Raw genomic sequence first — 19,271 nt, forward strand, 5'->3', positions numbered from 1 at the left:
GTATAAAGACCTTACATAATGAAGTGTGTTTATTAGCTTAGAATGAGGCGTTTCTCTCTACACACACCGCGGGTCCGCTTACATCCACATGTTTCTACGGTGGCCCTGAACGGTAGTGATGTATGTCTCGAGACCGGTCTCGAGACAACTTTTACGTGGTCTCGGTCTTGTCACGGCCTTGACGGTCTTTGGTCTTGGTCTTGTCTTGGTCTCGGACCTCTCGGTCTTGTCTAGGTCTCGCTGTCTCAGACCGACATAGTGGTCGGGGGATTTAGCAATACAATTACAATATCCACGACGACACAACGTTCGATAATGCAACATTATTATCCGCAACGGAACGGATTGAAGTGCGCGCCGGATTGATGACAGTGCGGTGTGTGCGCGAGCCACACGAGAAAACACTGTATCCGCGCCACTGATCGCAGCGGCAACGAGCACTTTGATCACTTGGTTTAAAAAACACATATCAGTGACATGATGGGTTTTATCTTCATTCAGGAGATTTTGGGAAACTGCACAACTGACAGATGACTTTGAGCGCACCGCCAAACGGTGTGTGTGTGTGTGTGTGTTGTGTGTGTGTAACCATAGCGACAAAACGACCAACTTTCGGATCCTGCACTTAAGCATATAATTTCGTTTTAAAAAAATTAATTATGTATTTAAAAGTTGCAGAATGGATTAATTTGGAGTCTGATACTCCGAAATCGGCAGAGATAGACAGGCATTTGCTTAGATGAATTTGTGTCTTTGATATCTGTGTGTGTGTGTTGTTTGATTAAAGTATTGTATTTAAGGTGGTGTTAGACTAAATAAATGGTCTTTTAAATATCATCTGCATATCTATGTTGTGTTGACTAAACATTAGGCCTAATCCAAGTTTATATATGTGCATCTTTAATTTGCTGTTACGATTTCATCTACACATTAAGTATAATTTCAATTGGTTAAATATTTCTCATTCTTTAGACACTTGTTAGAGGAGCAAGATGGTGTTGGAGGTGTTTGATGTTTTGTCAGATGAACCAGTCAGTACCAGTCATGTCAGTCCTCAACATACACAAAAGTTAAGGGAGTCTCAATCCTCTAATAGTGCACTAACAGCCGTCATGCAATAATTGCTCACATAGTTGATCTCACCCAGTCTGCAAAAACATTTACAGTGAGCTCACAGTCACACACATGACAGGGTCTGTCTCTGTGGCTGAACCATATGCTGCTGTTCTTGAATTCATACAAGTTATAGCTAAGCTTCAACACTAGTCTTTTTTTTTTTTCTCCGGTCTCAACTTGGTCTCGGTCTTGGTCTCGACTTGGTCTTGGTCTTGACTTATTCTGTCTTGGTCTTGGTCTTGTCTTGGTCTCGATACCCTCTGGTCTTGGTAGTGTCTTGGTCTCGGTTTAGGCGGTCTTGACTACAAGTCTACTGAGCGGATAAACGTGTTTCGTCACTGTGTTGTTCTTCATGTAAAGAAGCGAGCTAAAGTCAGCGAATAAAACACTGACACAATGATGAACAAGTGACAATAATATTCGCAATAACATATCGTTTTACTGAATAATTAAGTAAACATCATTTCTTAATTTATCTTTGTAAAGAAACCTCATTGCTGAACTGGCTCCTCTCTGCTGTCTCAGATGACGACATCACTTCCTGTCGCCACTGTAACTTCTGTCGGGTGCAATTCACATCCTCACCACTAGATGCCACTAAAACTTACACACTGCACCTTTAAAGGAATGTTCCATTGTATCATTCTGCAAACATTATGAAACGTTACTTTTGAATGTTCTGAAACGAGATAAAAAAACTTTTAAAAAAACGTTAAACGAACGTCCAGCTAAAACATTTCTGAAAAGTAACACTCCATGAACGATGTATCTCAATCTCAATTTATCTATAAAGCACAATTAAAAACAACCACAGTTGACCAATGTGCTGTATAATGTTCTAAAACCAAAAACAATTAATAAAAATAAAATAAAACAACAACAGACAACAAGGGACATCACAAGTTATAGACAACAGTGAAGAGATACGTTTTTAATTTTAATTTAAAAATATGTTGGTGCAGCTCTAATATGAATCGGTAAACTATTCAAAGGTTTAGGTTAGGGTTAGGGTTAGGGTTAGAGTTTAGGTGCGGCTCTGGAAAAAGCTCGGTCACCCCTAGATTTTAACTTAGTTTGTGTGCTAACTGTTCCAAAGTCAGAGTTCTCAATGGATGGTGTATACACAACTAGTCTGAAAGGTAAGAGGGGGCGAGGCCATGTAAACATTTAAAAACAAGCAGAAGCACTTTAAAGTCTGTTCTAGCAGACTGGGAGCCAATGTAAAGACATTAAAACAGGAGTAATATATTTGCGTTTGCGAACACCGGTTAAGAGTCTTGCAGTCGCGTTTGGGACCATTTGTAATCTAGCGAAGGAAGAATTGTTTAGTTACAATAGTCAATTCTAGAAGAAATAAAAGCATGAATTGCAGTTTCAAAGTTCTTAGGCACTGGCCGAGTCCAAGCTATCTGTGTGCTTCAGGGGCAAATAAAGTTGTGTATCATCTGCAAATACAAGCCATGCTTTTCAAAAATAGAGCCTAAATGAAGCATATCGAGTGAAAACAATAAAGGGGCCACAATAGAGCCTTGGGGGACCCCACAAATCAGGGGGACCACACCCGAACGACAAACTCCTATATTGATGGAGAAGCTTCTATTTTTAAGGTATGACTGAAACCAACGTAGAGCAGTTCCTCTGACGCCGACAGCTTGCTCTAGACGAGAGAGCAGGACATCATGGTCAACAGTATCGAATGCAGCTCTTAACTCTCAAAGCACCAGCGCAACAGAGTCACCGAGTCAGCAGCCTTTACAACATCATCTAAAACCTTTACAAGTGCTGTCTCTGTACTGACTGGAAAACATTACTGTCATTCACATAGCTCTGCAGCTGAGGTATAAATAATGTTTTTGTGTGAGAACAGTATTAAAGACCAGATAACTTTGAATGAACGTCGTATTAACATTACAAGAAGAACGTTTGTTCATAACCTTGACAGCAAATGTGAAACAAGATAAAGCTGCAAATCGAATCAAAGGCCTGTGTGACGAGTGGAGGGTTTCATTAAATGTTCCTTCATATAATGCTCCTTACTTAAAGTATATGATATGAAAAATTATTTATTTTTATATGAAAATAAATAAACAAAATAAAGGAAATGTGGGATAACATGGGTAAAGTAAGTTACTTTACCCATGTTATCCCACATTGCCTTTATTTTGTTTATTTATTTGGCTGTTATTGCCTTATTTATAATCCTTGCTTTATATATTATGCTAAAAACTTCATGTCCATCTCTTCTCTTGTCTTTATTTCTGGGAGCAGTTTTGGGACTTTGGGACTATCGCAGCACTTCTGATCGTTTCAAAGCCGCTTCACAATGATAAACGGGAAGGTAACAGAATCAAAGATGCAACCAGAGTTCAGTTCAGCCATAAAGCAGCGCTAAGAACACAATAGAGTCATTATTCAGATCAATTCAGTTCAAGTTTTGTTTCCAATAGTGTCAGTGCAGCCAGATCTATAATATTACTAAATATTAACTAAGCCATCCAGAAACGAAGGCATCTGTTACCTGCTAATAACCCTTAACGAACAGTGTGTGTGTCTGTGCGACGGGTGTGGTCAGTCCGCGGGGTGATGATGTTAAACACACGTGTAGCGTGTGTGTCGCGTGTGTGTTCAGGCGTAAACACAGCTCTCCCGAGGGAATGATGGGAAGAAAACAGACCAGCCCAGACCTGCACGTCCCCTGCTCCTCATTAGCTTAATGTTGTCTAATTATCTCCTGAGGACTCTCAATTACAGGACAAACAACACACACACTTCATTCCTCACAAACAACACACACTTCATTCCTTACACACACTGTCAGGCTATTAAAAATGGAAATAGATTGATCGTTAACGAAATGATACACAAAAATACACTAGAATGACATGAAGAATCCGTATCACTATATATTACAGTGTCTTGTTACATATGTTACATGTATTTACTATAGTTATAAAGAGTAAATTATGCATAATTACATGCAACTAACCCTCAACCAAACCCTGGTCCTACCCTAACCCTATAGTAAGTACATGTTAATTAATATTACTCAGTACTTAAATATATAATTACACTGTAACAATGACACCTTAAAATAAAGTGTAACCAAATCTTCATTTGTGAAACATTTCAGCAAAACAATTATATATTGCATTTAAGTACTGAGTAATATTAATTAACAACATGCACTTACTATAGGGTTAGGGTGGGATTAGGGCTTGGTTGAGGGTTAGTTGCATGTAATAATGCATAATTTACTCTTTATTACAATAGTAAATACATGTAACATATGTTACAAGGACACTGTAAAATAAAGTGTTACCAAAATATCTAACGCAATCTGTTTATTTCATTCCTGTTTGAACTTTACATCAGTTAGGCTCCTTATCAAAATGTGTGAACTTTCACTGGTAAGTAAATTGTTGGTGTCATAATAACCTTATTTATTCAAATACAAGGTTAAACGGGTCAAAAACAACGAAACGATTAGCTAAATGTGACATTAATTTAAAAGGTGAAAAAAACAAACTGAGAAGAGGAGAAGCATTGATCTGTCTCCTGACAGGAGCCTGATCCCTGGGGCCGGTTGCATGAACCGCGAAGACCAGTCTTACAAGTTAGACATCACGTTTTTTCTATAAGACACTTCTGGAGTCATTAGGACGTGCCCCAGCTGGACACTTCTCCTCTCTTCTTCACTCCTAGTTCTCTCTCGCCTCTGCCGTGGGTTTGAGTCGCTCCCGCGGGTGCAGACGAGGCTTTATATTGGGCTTTATATTGAGCCGCGACTCAGACGTCTCTACGCGGCTCCATGGACCTGTGCGTGACCATCAAAGGCGTGTCGTTCCTGCTGCAGACGGGTCTGGGGATCCTAGCAAACACGCTGGTGCTGCTAGCGTACGCACACATGCTTCTGCGCGAGTCTCGGCTAACACCCACGGACGCTATCCTGTGCCACCTGGCGTTCGCGGACCTGCTTCTGCTGCTAACCCGTGGCGTCCCGCAGACCCTGAGCGTGTTCGGCGTGAGGAACCTGCTAGACGACGCCGGCTGCAAGGCGGTCATATACCTGTACCGTGTGTCGCGCGCGCTGTCCGTGTGCCTGACCTGCATGCTGAGCGTGTTCCAGGCGGCTAGCGTGGCCCCCGCGGCCGGCCCGCTGCTCTCCCGCCTCAAGCCTCGACTCCCGCAGCTAATCCTCCCCGGCTTCGCTGCGCTCTGGCTCATCAACATGGCCGTCTGTATCGCCGCACCCTTCTTCTCCGTAGCGCCACGCAACGGCACCGTCCCGCCGTTCACCCTCAACCTGGGCTTCTGCCACGTGGACTTCCGCGATAACCTGTCCTACGTGGCGAACGGGGTGGCCGTGTCGGTGCGTGACTTTGCGTTCGTGGGCTTGATGCTAGGCTCCAGCGGGTTCCTCCTGGTGCTCCTCCACAAGCATGGCCGGAAGCTGAAGGGCATCCGCCGCTCGCAGGGCAAGGAGACACGCGCCGCTAAGACTGTGCTGATGCTTGTGGTTCTGTACACGGTGTTCTTCGGCATCGATAACGTCATCTGGATCTACATGCTAACGGTGGCGCAGGTGCCGGCGGTGGTGGCCGACATGAGGGTGTTCTTCTCCTCATGCTACGCCTCGCTCAGCCCGTTCCTCATTATCTCCTCCAACAAGAAGGTCAAAGCGAGGATGGTGTGTGCGAGCGCGGACCCGGCGGACGACAGCAAGCAGTCAGACGTCAAAAACTCGGAGTCCTAGTTAAGCATGGTGTTGCTTACAAACTCTATGTTTGTAAAGAAAGACTACGCGCCTGCGCACATATATATTCAAACGCGCATGCCTATAGACTAAACACATTATATGTATGTGCACGCCGTCGCCGTTTTCATGGATTCACGTTTTGTTTTTCAAAATTTTTCAAATCCTGCACCTTGGAACCTGTTTCAAAGTTTGCATTCTTGAGCCTCCAAACACTGTTGTCGTACAAATGAACGGCCAGAGCACATTAAAGGTTTTCTGTTTTCAGTTAAAAAGGTGTCGTGTTAGAGGCCCCAAAGTTAATAATTAATGATCTTTGCAATGGAAGTGAATCAATCAAAACTAACTTTAGCTGGACAATAACTTTATTCTGGAGCTGCTGTAAAGCCTAAACAATCTCTGTTACTGTAATCTTCTGTTATCACTGTAAGGCTGCTTTGAAACAATATATATTGTTAAAAGCACTATATAAATGAAGGTGACTTGACTTGATATATTGTCTTTGTGTTTGAATGTGAAAACTCTATGCACTTAATAAACGAACTGTTGGAAAGTGAACTGTGAGTACTCTTATTTTGACGCGTCTGTTGAGGACTCTTTATTTGACGGGTAGTTTAGGGTAACCAAACAGAGGACGGCAAGCAGTCAAATGTCAAAAGCTGAACTCTTGGTATTATTAAATTTTAAACTAATAGTGCTGGCTTACAAACTATATAATAGTGTAGCGCACAGACTCTTGACAATTGTGGTGAAATTGCTGTTTTATTTTTCACCGGAAATTATAAGGTTAACGCGGGGGAGTTCCTAAGCGGGAAATAAAGAAAGACTAGTGAGTGAGCAGCGCTTCTGTTCTGCGTTCTGAGTAAAAGTTCAGAAACAAAGCCTCCATTGTCCGTCATTCTTCAGACTTTATTATATATATTCTCTGTGTTTGAATGTGAAAACTGTATGCACTTAATAAGCGAACTGTTGGAAAGTGAACTGTGAGGACTATTATTTTGACGCGTCTGTTGTGGACTCTTAGTTTGACGGGTTGATTGTTCAGCCGCCATCTTGTCTGGTTGTGTCAGGCTTCAGGCGCGCGCACTGAACCGACCCGGAAAACTTGAGCCGAGTTAAACTGACGGTGAGACCGAGTTTAATTAGATTTCCCCTCCGCTTTTCCAAGCTTTAAAAAAGATCAAGACTCTCATTAAACTTCTCCTGCCGGAGAGAGTGGGTCGGGTCCTTGATGTCCGATGGTTTGAATGATGACTTTACTGAGAAGAGTCGATCACTTCCGGTGGTGTAGCTGTTAGCTTCGCAGCGACAGTTTGGCACATTGAAAATAAATACAAACTTTTAAAACAAAAACAAAAAACGTTTATGTAAATGAGAAACGAATCCCTGTGAGTGACATAATAATACGATTATTCACCCTTGCGCTGTACGAATCTGCATTTATTCCTGAAATGAAACCGGACAGATAGCAGCATATAAACACACATTTAAAAACAACTGCGTGTTCATCATTCATATGAAACTCTAACTGAATTAACAGTGCTGTTTTCATTCATTTTTGGGTTTTCCATGTCAGTATTTTTAACGTGTCAGCATTTAACGGGCGAATCTCATGAAATCTAACGAGCAGCAGCGCATTTCATTACAATGATAATAATAATATTTCACATGGTAAAAAAAATTGCCTGTTGACTATTGTGTGACTTTAATTTGCGTGCCATTTTTGCACTTGATTTATTATTTTGTTGTAATGTGTGTCATATTTGATCAGGAAATCTGGTTAATTTTCATGAATAAATTATTAAAATATTATTTAAAATATTAAATCTCCTTATATAATAAGCTGCATTCTATTTAGTTAGATTATAAATAAAAATATAGTTATATTGTTAATATGTATGTGTGTGTGTATATGTTGAATTATTAATTAATTTAATATTGAAAAAATTAAATATAAATAAATATATAGTTAACATGAAATATAAGGCATTTCTGTAGCTCAAACTCTAGATTAGGGCATTAACAATACCAAGGTTGTGGCCTGTGTTTGGTTTGCAGGGAAACATGAACATATGATATTAATCTGCGCATGTGTTTTCAGAGATGGCGGCGATCCGTAAGAAGCTGGTGATCGTCGGGGATGGCGCGTGCGGGAAGACCTGCCTCCTCATCGTCTTCAGTAAAGACCAGTTCCCCGAGGTCTATGTGCCCACCGTCTTCGAGAACTACGTGGCCGACATTGAGGTGGACAGCAAGCAGGTGAGCAGCGCTGGCGTGTGTCATGTGACTAGTGTGTGGCTGAACGTGTGTCGTGGCTGAGCGTGTGTCATGTGACTGAGCGTGTGTCGTGTGACCGAGTGTGTGTCATGTGACTGGCATGTGTGTCATGTGACTGGCGTGTGTCTTGAGCGTGTGTCGTGATTGGCGTATGGCTGAGCATGTCATGTGACTGAGTGTGTGGTCGAGCGTGTGTCATGTGTCTTGAGCGTGTGTCATGTGTCTTGAGCGTGTGTCGTGACTGGCGTGTGACTGAGCGTGTGTCATGTGACTGAGCGTGTGTCATGTGACTGAGCGTGTGTCATGTGACTGAGTGTGTGTCATGTGACTGGCATGTGTCTTGAGCGTGTGTCGTGACTGGTGTGTGGCTGAGCGTGTCATGTGACTGGACGTGTGTCATGTGACTGGCGTGTGTCTTGAGCGTGTGTCGTGATTGGCGTATGGCTGAGCATGTCATGTGACTGAGTGTGTGGTCGAGCGTGTGTCATGTGTCTTGAGCGTGTGTCATGTGTCTTGAGCGTGTGTCGTGACTGGCGTGTGACTGAGCGTGTGTCATGTGACTGAGCGTGTGTCATGTGACTGAGCGTGTGTCATGTGACTGAGCGTGTGTCATGTGACTGGCATGTGTCTTGAGCGTGTGTCGTGACTGGTGTGTGGCTGAGCGTGTCATAGGGCTGGACGATTTTGGAAAATAATCTAATTGCGATTTTTTTTTACCAATATTGCGATTGCGATTTAATATGCGATTATTTTTTGAGCTCTTTATCTTTTCTATTATTCAACAAAAACAAGCAATAAATCATTGTAAAATAGGGAAGGGAATCTTTAGGCACCTCATGAGCCGATACATATTTTTTCTTTATTTGATCTTATTAATAAAACTTAAAATATTTAATTACATAATTATAAGTAGGCCTACTTATAATAATTACACATTAAAAAACTAAATTAATACAATTACATGTTAATAATTTTAACAAATATAGCTTCAAATCAAATAACAAAGAGGGAAAAAAATATTACAAGCAATAAACAAAGAGTGCTTTCAGTATTTAAGAGTAGGCTGTCTGAACGTGTTCATCTCTTTTGAAATGATAAGATGTGGTTTGTCCTGTTTGTTTAATATCTGACTGTGTCACATTACCGGTAATTTCGCGTCATAAAAGCATTTTGAGATGCAAACGTACATTTAACCACGTGCTCGCTCACAGCCGCATGCTCAAATGCTCTTCGCAAAACGCACGTGAGTATTTGAAATTGAAAGCAGCTTCTGTCAGTGATTTTCATATTTTTAATATATAAGCCAACTGCATTCCAAGACATGCCTTCGTAGAACATTTGTAAGTAAAATACCGGCGGGCGAGGCCGCGCACTACTTAAGTAACATCACGCAGACCGCGCGTATCTCATATCTTGCGCAATGAAGCCCGCGAATGTCCTTGTAACTCGCTTCAACTTTTCCGAACTTTATTTAAAGATTATTTCTCGTAAGGTTCGAGTGGTGTCGTGTGTGTGTGTGTGTGTGTGTGTGTGTGTGTGTGTGAGAGAGACAGAGGAATTAGAAGCAAGCAGAATACGGTTGTTTATAAAGCACGCGCGTCGTACACGTCTGTGTATAAAACTAAGCTCAGACATATACAATACAGAATCGTTGGAGAGAGTCTATAACACAATATCACATAAATTAAACATAAACTGTTATTTCCTGTAGCCAGGTCTATATGTGTCGCGACTCGCGTGCCAAGTTGATGCTTCATCTGCAATACAGACTGGTTTACTCTCGCGTGTCACGTGACCAGACTATAATCGCAGCTTTGCAGTTTAAAAAATCGCATTTCATCATATCGCGATATTATCGCAAACTCAATTAATCGTTCAGCCCTAGCGTGTCATGTGACTGGACGTGTGTCATGTGACTGGCGTGTGTCTTGAGCGTGTGTCGTGATTGGCGTATGGCTGAGCATGTCATGTGACTGAGTGTGTGGTCGAGCGTGTGTCGTGTCTTGAGCGTGTGTCATGTGTCTTGAGCGTGTGTCGTGACTGGCGTGTGACTGAGCGTGTGTCATGTGACCGAGTGTGTGTCATGTGACTGGCATGTGTCTTGAGCGTGTGTCGTGACTGGTGTGTGGCTGAGCGTGTCATGTGACTGGACGTGTGTCATGTGACTGGCGTGTGTCTTGAGCGTGTGTCGTGATTGGCGTATGGCTGAGCATGTCATGTGACTGAGTGTGTGGTCGAGCGTGTGTCGTGTCTTGAGCGTGTGTCATGTGTCTTGAGCGTGTGTCGTGACTGGCGTGTGACTGAGCGTATGTCATGTGACCGAGTGTGTGTCATGTGACTGGCATGTGTCTTGAGCGTGTGTCGTGACTGGTGTGTGGCTGAGCGTGTCATGTGACTGGACGTGTGTCATGTGACTGGACGTGTGTCATGTGACTGGCGTGTGTCTTGAGCGTGTGTCGTGATTGGCGTATGGCTGAGCATGTCATGTGACTGAGTGTGTGGTCGAGCGTGTGTCGTGTCTTGAGCGTGTGTCATGTGTCTTGAGCGTGTGTCGTGACTGGCGTGTGACTGAGCGTGTGTCATGTGACCGAGTGTGTGTCATGTGACTGGCATGTGTCTTGAGCGTGTGTCGTGACTGGTGTGTGGCTGAGCGTGTCATGTGACTGGACGTGTGTCATGTGACTGGCGTGTGTCTTGAGCGTGTGTCGTGATTGGCGTATGGCTGAGCATGTCATGTGACTGAGTGTGTGGTCGAGCGTGTGTCATGTGTCTTGAGCGTGTGTCATGTGTCTTGAGCGTGTCGTGACTGGCGTATGGCTGAGCATGTCATGTGACTGAGTGTGTGGTCGAGCGTGTGTCATGTGTCTTGAGCGTGTCGTGATTGGCGTATGGCTGAGCATGTCATGTGACTGAGTGTGTGGTCGAGCGTGTGTCATGTGTCTTGAGCGTGTGTCATGTGTCTTGAGCGTGTGTCATGTGTCTTGAGCGTGTCGTGACTGGCGTGTGACTGAGCGTGTGTCATGTGACCGAGTGTGTGTCATGTGACTGGCATGTGTCTTGAGCGTGTGTCGTGACTGGTGTGTGGCTGAGCGTGTCATGTGACTGGACGTGTGTCATGTGACTGGCGTGTGTCTTGAGCGTGTGTCGTGATTGGCGTATGACTGAGCATGTCATGTGACTGAGTGTGTGGTCGAGCGTGTGTCATGTGTCTTGAGCATGTGTCATGTGTCTTGAGCGTGTGTCGTGATTGGCGTATGGCTGAGCATGTCATGTGACTGAGTGTGTGGTCGAGCGTGTGTCATGTGTCTTGAGCGTGTGTCATGTGTCTTGAGCGTGTGTCGTGACTGGCGTGTGACTGAGCGTGTGTCATGTGACCGAGTGTGTGTCATGTGACTGGCATGTGTCTTGAGCGTGTGTCGTGACTGGTGTGTGGCTGAGCGTGTCATGTGACTGGACGTGTGTCATGTGACTGGCGTGTGTCTTGAGCGTGTGTCGTGATTGGCGTATGACTGAGCATGTCATGTGACTGAGTGTGTGGTCGAGCGTGTGTCATGTGTCTTGAGCATGTGTCATGTGTCTTGAGCGTGTGTCGTGATTGGCGTATGGCTGAGCATGTCATGTGACTGAGTGTGTGGTCGAGCGTGTGTCATGTGTCTTGAGCGTGTGTCATGTGTCTTGAGCGTGTGTCGTGACTGGCGTGTGACTGAGCGTATGTCATGTGACCGAGTGTGTGTCATGTGACTGGCATGTGTCTTGAGCGTGTGTCGTGACTGGTGTGTGGCTGAGCGTGTCATGTGACTGGACGTGTGTCATGTGACTGGCGTGTGTCTTGAGCGTGTGTCGTGATTGGCGTATGGCTGAGCATGTCATGTGACTGAGTGTGTGGTCGAGCGTGTGTCATGTGTCTTGAGCGTGTGTCATGTGTCTTGAGCGTGTCGTGACTGGCGTGTGACTGAGCGTGTGTCATGTGACCGAGTGTGTGTCATGTGACTGGCATGTGTCTTGAGCGTGTGTCGTGACTGGTGTGTGGCTGAGCGTGTCATGTGACTGGACGTGTGTCATGTGACGCTCAAGACACGACACACGCTCGACCACACACTCAGTCACATGACATGCTCAGCCATACGCCAATCACGACACACGCTCAAGACACACGCCAGTCACATGACACACGTCCAGTCACATGACACGCTAGGGCTGAACGATTAATTGAGTTTGCGATAATATCGCGATATGATGAAATGCGATTTTTTAAACTGCAAAGCTGCGATTATAGTCTGGTCACGTGACACGCGAGAGTAAACCAGTCTGTATTGCAGATGAAGCATCAACTTGGCACGCGAGTCGCGACACATATAGACCTGGCTACAGGAAATAACAGTTTATGTTTAATTTATGTGATATTGTGTTATAGACTCTCTCCAACGATTCTGTATTGTATATGTCATGTGTCTTGAGCGTGTCTCGTGACTGGCGTGTGACTGAGCGTATGTCATGTGACCGAGTGTGTGTCATGTGACTGGCATGTGTCTTGAGCGTGTGTCGTGACTGGTGTGTGGCTGAGCGTGTCATGTGACTGGACGTGTGTCATGTGACTGGCGTGTGTCTTGAGCGTGTGTCGTGATTGGCGTATGGCTGAGCATGTCATGTGACTGAGTGTGTGGTCGAGCGTGTGTCATGTGTCTTGAGCGTGTGTCATGTGTCTTGAGCGTGTGTCGTGACTGGCGTGTGACTGAGCGTGTGTCATGTGACCGAGTGTGTGTCATGTGACTGGCATGTGTCTTGAGCGTGTGTCGTGACTGGTGTGTGGCTGAGCGTGTCATGTGACTGGACGTGTGTCATGTGACTGGCGTGTGTCTTGAGCGTGTGTCGTGATTGGCGTATGACTGAGCATGTCATGTGACTGAGTGTGTGGTCGAGCGTGTGTCATGTGTCTTGAGCGTGTGTCATGTGTCTTGAGCGTGTGTCGTGACTGGCGTGTGGCTGAGCGTGTCATGTGACTGAGTGTGTGGTCGAGCGTGTGTCATGTGACTGGCGTGTGTCTTGAGCGTGTGTCGTGATTGGCGTATGACTGAGCATGTCATGTGACTGAGTGTGTGGTCGAGCGTGTGTCATGTGTCTTGAGCGTGTGTCATGTGTCTTGAGCGTGTGTCATGTGTCTTGAGCGTGTGTCATGTGTCTTGAGCGTGTGTCGTGACTGGCGTGTGACTGAGCGTGTGTCATGTGACCGAGTGTGTGTCATGTGACTGGCATGTGTCTTGAGCGTGTGTCGTGACTGGTGTGTGGCTGAGCGTGTCATGTGACTGGACGTGTGTCATGTGACTGGCGTGTGTCTTGAGCGTGTGTCGTGATTGGCGTATGACTGAGCATGTCATGTGACTGAGTGTGTGGTCGAGCGTGTGTCATGTGTCTTGAGCGTGTGTCATGTGTCTTGAGCGTGTGTCGTGACTGGCGTGTGGCTGAGCGTGTCATGTGACTGAGTGTGTGGCCGAGCGTGTGTCATGTGACTGGACGTGTGTCATGTGACTGGAAGCGTGTCATGTGACTGGCGTGTATCATGTGTCTTGAGCGTGTGTCGTGATTGGCTTATGGCTGAGCATGTCATGTGACTGAGTGTGTGGCCGAGCGTGCGTCCTGTGACTGGACGTGTGTCATGTGACTGGCGTGTATCATGTGTCTTGAGCGTGTGTCGTGATTGGCTTATGGCTGAGCATGTCATGTGACTGAGTGTGTGGCCGAGCGTGTGTCATGTGACTAGACGCGTGTCATGTGACTGGACGCGTGTCATGTGACTGGCGTGTGGCTGAGCGTGTCATGTGACTGGCGTGCAGATGAGCGTGTCGTGACTTGCGTGGTGTGGCGTGTGGCTGAGCGAGTCATGTGACAGGCGTCTTGGCGTGTGTCGGGACTCGTGTGTCATGCGTCATGTGGCTGAGCGTGTGTCATGTGACTGAGTGTGTGTCATGTGACAGGCGTGGTGTGGCGTGTGGCTGAGCGTGTCATGTGACAGGCGTCTTGGCGTGTGTCGGGACTCGTGTGTCATGCGTCTTGTGACTGGCGTGCGGATGAGCGTGTCGTGACTTGCGTGGTGTGGCGTGTGGCTGAGCGTGTCATGTGACAGGCGTCTTGGCGTGTGTCGGGACTCGTGTGTCATGCGTCATGTGATTGGCGTGCGGATGAGCGTGTCGTGACTTGCGTGGTGTGGCGTGTGGCTGAGCGTGTCATGTGACAGGCGTCTTGGCGTGTGTCGGGACTCGTGTGTCATGCGTCATGTGATTGGCGTGCGGATGAGCGTGTCGTGACTTGCGTGGTGTGGCGTGTGGCTGAGCGTGTCATGTGACAGGCGTCTTGGCGTGTGTCGGGACTTGTGTGTCATGCGTCATGTGACTGGCGTGCGGATGAGCGTGTCGTGACAGGCGTGGTGTGGTGTGTGGCTGAGCGTGTCATGTGACAGGCGTCTTGGCGTGTGTCGGGACTCGTGTGTCATGCGTCATGTGACTGGCGTGCGGATGAGCGTGTCGTGACAGGCGTGGTGTGGTGTGTGGCTGAGCGTGTCATGTGACAGGCGTCTTGGCGTGTGTCGGGACTCGTGTGTCATGCGTCTTGTGACTGGCCTGCGGATGAGCGTGTCGTGACAGGCGTGGTGTGGTGTGTGGCTGAGCGTGTCATGTGACAGGCGTCTTGGCGTGTGTCGGGACTCGTGTGTCATGCGTCATGTGGCTGAGCGTGTGTCATGTGACTGAGTGTGTGTCATGTGACAGGCGTGGTGTGGCGTGTGGCTGAGCGTGTCATGTGACAGGCGTCTTGGCGTGTGTCGTGACTCGTGTGTCACGTGACTGGCATGCGGATGAGCGTGCGTCATGTGACTTGCATGGTGTGGCTGAGGGTGTCGTGACAGGCGTCTTGGCATGTGTCGGGACCATAGACTGTAAAAAATATGGACAAAGCGTCTGTGACGTCACCCATAGACTTTCTGAAGAACGATTTCTTGGGAAATCCTAACCCCGCCCACCTTCTGGCCAATCCATATATGGGTAAAGGACGCGAGTCCGGTTATTCTGCAAATGGAACAGCGCGTGTCACTCCGCTCGCTCTGCTACTCCGGTTATCTCTGTGTGTATGTTTTAGGCAACAATAAAACGAAATATGTTATAAAACACCACTCTGCCTTTTTTCGTTTTAATTTAATGAAATCTTAAACATTATAGCCACACAAATGTGGTTCAGGCAACACGTATTGATTATATTCACTGCATATAACATTAGCCTACTTATAACAAAACGAAATATAAAACAGAATTAAATATCAAACAATATTAAATATAATATAAAAATATTAAACATTTTAATATGGTCCAGGCAATATGTGCATTTGTACTAAACAACAGATGTTGCAGTAAACAACATTACAGATCATCTTCGTTGTATTAAAATTTAAAATGACAAAACTCAACCCAGTCTCTTTTTGTTAAATTTCAGTTTTATCAATATTAGCCATTATAAAAGTATAAGTAAAAGGTACAAGAAGCTATACAAATAAAGCAAACAATTCAGTCAAACATACAAAGTCAGCGCGAGTCTAACCATACAACGGTAAAGTTAAATAGCTTATAAAGTTATGAAACTTCCCCTCAGCCAAAACGATTGGCCAGGGAACAAATTATAGATTCACGAGACCAGAGATCGCCCGTTAGATATAGACAAGATGGATTATATCTCATGTTTAACCACTACAGAGACGCCAGAGTCAGCGGCAAACGCCAGAACGACTAGCCGAGGAAAGGCTGTTGCAGGCGGGGTACGTGAGCGCCGAGCGCCCGGTCATCATCGCTGGATCTCACAACCTGGATACAATTTTCATAATTCTTTATAAATAAACCACAGATTTGAGCTTTAAACAACTACATTCTCGCCTGAAAAACTCTTAAAACTACATTTCATGATACAGAAACAGTAGTATTATATGTCAACTGTGTTAAAAAATGGCGCTTCTTATGTTGTCATTCTCCTTGGCGCTGCCTTATCAACTGTCAATCAAAGTTAACCACGCCCTTATTTGTCATACATTTGATATCTAAATACGATCTAAACTAACGAGTTAGAAAAAAATTCACCCCCCTCACAGTTGTCAGGCACTCGGAAGCTATCGAAAAATACAATAAAAGTCCATGGGACCAACCTGTAAAAACATGAATTTATGCTGTGAAAACGGACATTTTAACATGGAGGCTATGGACATTTGCTCCCTTCTGGGACCTGCCCCTAGCGGAGTTTAGATGTATTGCAGTTTTTCGCACTTCCGGGTAGGCTTCATTTTTCAGATCAGAATGTTCCCGCTTGGTCGGGACTCATGTGTCATGCGTCATGTGGCTGAGCGTGTGTCATGTGACAGGCGTGGTGTGGCATGTGGCTGAGCGTGTCATGTGACAGGCATCTTGGCGTGTGTCGTGACTCATGTGTCATGTGACTGGCATGGCGTGTGACTAAACGGGTGCCATGTGACTGGCGTGTGTGTGTGTTCCAGGTGGAGCTGGCGCTGTGGGATACGGCGGGACAGGAGGATTATGATCGGCTGCGGCCGCTCTCCTATCCCGACACTGACGTCATCCTCATGTGCTTCTCCGTCGACAGCCCCGACAGCCTGGGTGAGTCTCGCCCCACACACACACACACATCTACATCACACACACACACACACACACCTCTGCTGCTGCTTCATCTCAACTCTGACCTTTCTGGCCGTCAGAGAACATTCCTGAGAAGTGGACGCCCGAGGTCAAGCATTTCTGCCCTAACGTTCCTATAATCCTGGTGGGCAACAAGAAGGACCTGCGGAACGACGAGCACACGCGCCGCGAGCTCTTCAAGATGAAGCAGGTGCGTTTCTCACTCCTCCGTGTCGTAAAGCGCACCAGAACACATTATTCTCCTCATATTCTCCACTGTTGCAGCTCCTCTCTTCCCAGTCTGTCAGTAACGCTCTGTTTACTTCCTGTCTCTGTGAAGCCCCTCCTTCTGAAAAGCACTGTGCTCCGATTGGTTGGCTGGAGCAGTGTGCTGTGATTGGTCGAGCGCTTAGAGTGTGTTTGGTAAATGTTTAACACACTACTAACTAACTCAACCAGGCCCTGCCCCTTTATTCTGCGAATGAAAAATAAAAAAGTACACTATACAGGCATGAAAACTCCTCACCTTTCGGCGAAATTCGCTGTTTTAGTCAAGTCAAGTCGAGTCAACTTTATTTGTATAGCGCTTTTCACAATATAGATTGTATCAAAGCAGCTTCACAGTATTAAATAAAGTAGTTCATCAGTGTTTGTTTCTGGTGTAAAACATCCACGTTTGGTAATGCAGATCAATAGCACTGTTGAATCGATTAATCAATTTAAGTATCCCCAACTGAGCAAGCCAAAGGCAACAGTGGCAAGGTTGCCACTAAAACCAAAATGGGTCACCTATGTGATTTGTGCAGATTCGATGAGAAAATATTTATCATATCAATATTTATCAAATACTTGGCCTCGGGGGGTGCCGAGGCCAAGGCCAAGGCCAGCATTTACCCGCTATAAAGTTACCATAAACTTAGCAGCTTTAAAAACAATCATTCCTAATGCCGAAACCTGACAGCCAATCCGAGTCAAAGTAGGGCAGAATTGTTTTTAAAGTCTTTTACACCGCGAGTCTGACAACTGGACACACTGCCGAGCAAAGAACCGCGCGTCGGAAAGCAAGCCTGAGGTAAGTTAGCTTACAATGTTAACTGTCCTGTCAGATACAGACAGCGATGTTGCCAATGTCAGAATATTTAAGTGGGCGGGATAATAGCGGGCGCGGGCGCCGTGAGCTGTGAGCGAGCAGGCACGAGTAACAGTTAGTGAGTTGGCGTCGAAAAAGACGGATAATGCAAAAAAGCTGTCGGGGGCTAAAAACAGGAAAAGAAAGAGGGGAAATGAGATGGCATGGCACCTGATGCGACAGCAGATAAATAAGTGGATGGTGAAAGGCTACAGGTAGGATTTTGTTTTGTGTGACGTCCAGGCATGTAGGCTAATGCCATCGGGACTACCGGGAGATTCCCCGTGGACCGACGTGCTTTTTGGGCCGATACATCTCATACTTTTTTGTTTTGTTTTTTTGTCTTAACGCCCCATAAAACTCGTACATCGGCGGCCCATTCGTTTTGTTTTGCTTATTTGGCGGCGCTGGGTTAGACGGTGCGTAATTAGTGTGTAATGCATTGGTCAAAAAAAAAGTCAGCGCTAGTTTTTGTTTCTGACACCCGATAAAACACGTAGATCAGCGGCACATTGGTTCTTTTCTTGATTGACATCTTTAATGTGAAGTATAGAAATATACTCTTTCAAGTATATAAATTATTAGTACAAAACTAATTATGAAAGTTTCCTTTTTTTTCAGTGCAATATGGCTATTACTATCATGGGATTAATATTATAACTATTATTGTAGTAGTAATGTAGACAGACACTGTAACTAAAAGAGTTTTGAATTTTTCTTTGTTTAATTTGCACCAGATTGATGAATTTAACATTAAAAAGCACAAAATGTTGGGGGGGGGGGGGGGTATATGCCGCATCCTTCTCACCTTTTTTACCCCTGACCTGTTTTCATGCCTGACTATAGTTTTGCTGGCGTTTTCCTTAATTCTGTTGAATTTGTTCATTCTCAGACAAAATAAATGTAAAATTGGGACTTTAAATGAGCTTGATTGAAACTTCAGGTTGTCCAGTTTAAACTGATATACTGATGCTGAACGGGTGAGAAACGCCAAGAGTTCAGGCAAGTCCGGCGTCTGACGATGTTTAAAACCAAGACCCCAGGACTTCTGTCGCGTTTGAACCTCGAATACACCAAAAAATGGACTTCAAGGAGTTTGGTATAAAAGTAACAAATCCTTCATTCTCGGGTCAGTTTGACCCCCTCAGGAATGAGTGTGAGGAATGCTTCAGTGCACATAGAAAAACATAAAAATGCTCAGAATTCAAACTAAAAATGCTAAAACTTTACCAAATGATGATATTATAATGTCTACATGTGTATCTGAATGCACACTGAAGAGAACTGGCTTTAGGACCCAGAGGAACAGCTCGTTTGCTCCATATAGAGC

At 45.2% G+C, this 19,271-nt stretch overlaps 2 protein-coding genes across 2 annotated transcripts; both read left to right on the forward strand.

Annotated features, from left to right (window-relative positions):
• Nucleotides 1–4,924: 4,924 nt before the first annotated feature.
• Nucleotides 4,925–5,869, forward strand: ora1 (olfactory receptor class A related 1; the record flags this gene model as incomplete). The annotated part of the gene is made up of 1 exon (XM_081383934.1): nucleotides 4,925–5,869. One exon carries the CDS (start codon nucleotides 4,925–4,927, stop codon nucleotides 5,867–5,869), a length of 945 nt encoding a protein of 314 aa, XP_081240060.1.
• An 810-nt stretch (nucleotides 5,870–6,679) lies between these two features.
• On the forward strand, nucleotides 6,680–17,247 carry LOC308701582 (rho-related GTP-binding protein RhoA-D; the record flags this gene model as incomplete). The annotated part of the gene is made up of 5 exons (XM_081383935.1): nucleotides 6,680–6,995; nucleotides 7,971–8,128; nucleotides 16,671–16,791; nucleotides 16,893–17,111; nucleotides 17,153–17,247. Exons 2-5 carry the CDS (start codon nucleotides 7,973–7,975, stop codon nucleotides 17,245–17,247), a joined length of 591 nt encoding a protein of 196 aa, XP_081240061.1. The 5' UTR covers nucleotides 6,680–6,995; nucleotides 7,971–7,972.
• Between the last annotated feature and the right edge of the window lie 2,024 nt (nucleotides 17,248–19,271).

The sequence above is a fragment of the Scardinius erythrophthalmus genome, assembly GCF_964197995.2.
Source record: "Scardinius erythrophthalmus genome assembly, chromosome: 14".
In the NCBI taxonomy this organism is placed as follows: domain Eukaryota; kingdom Metazoa; phylum Chordata; class Actinopteri; order Cypriniformes; family Leuciscidae; genus Scardinius; species Scardinius erythrophthalmus.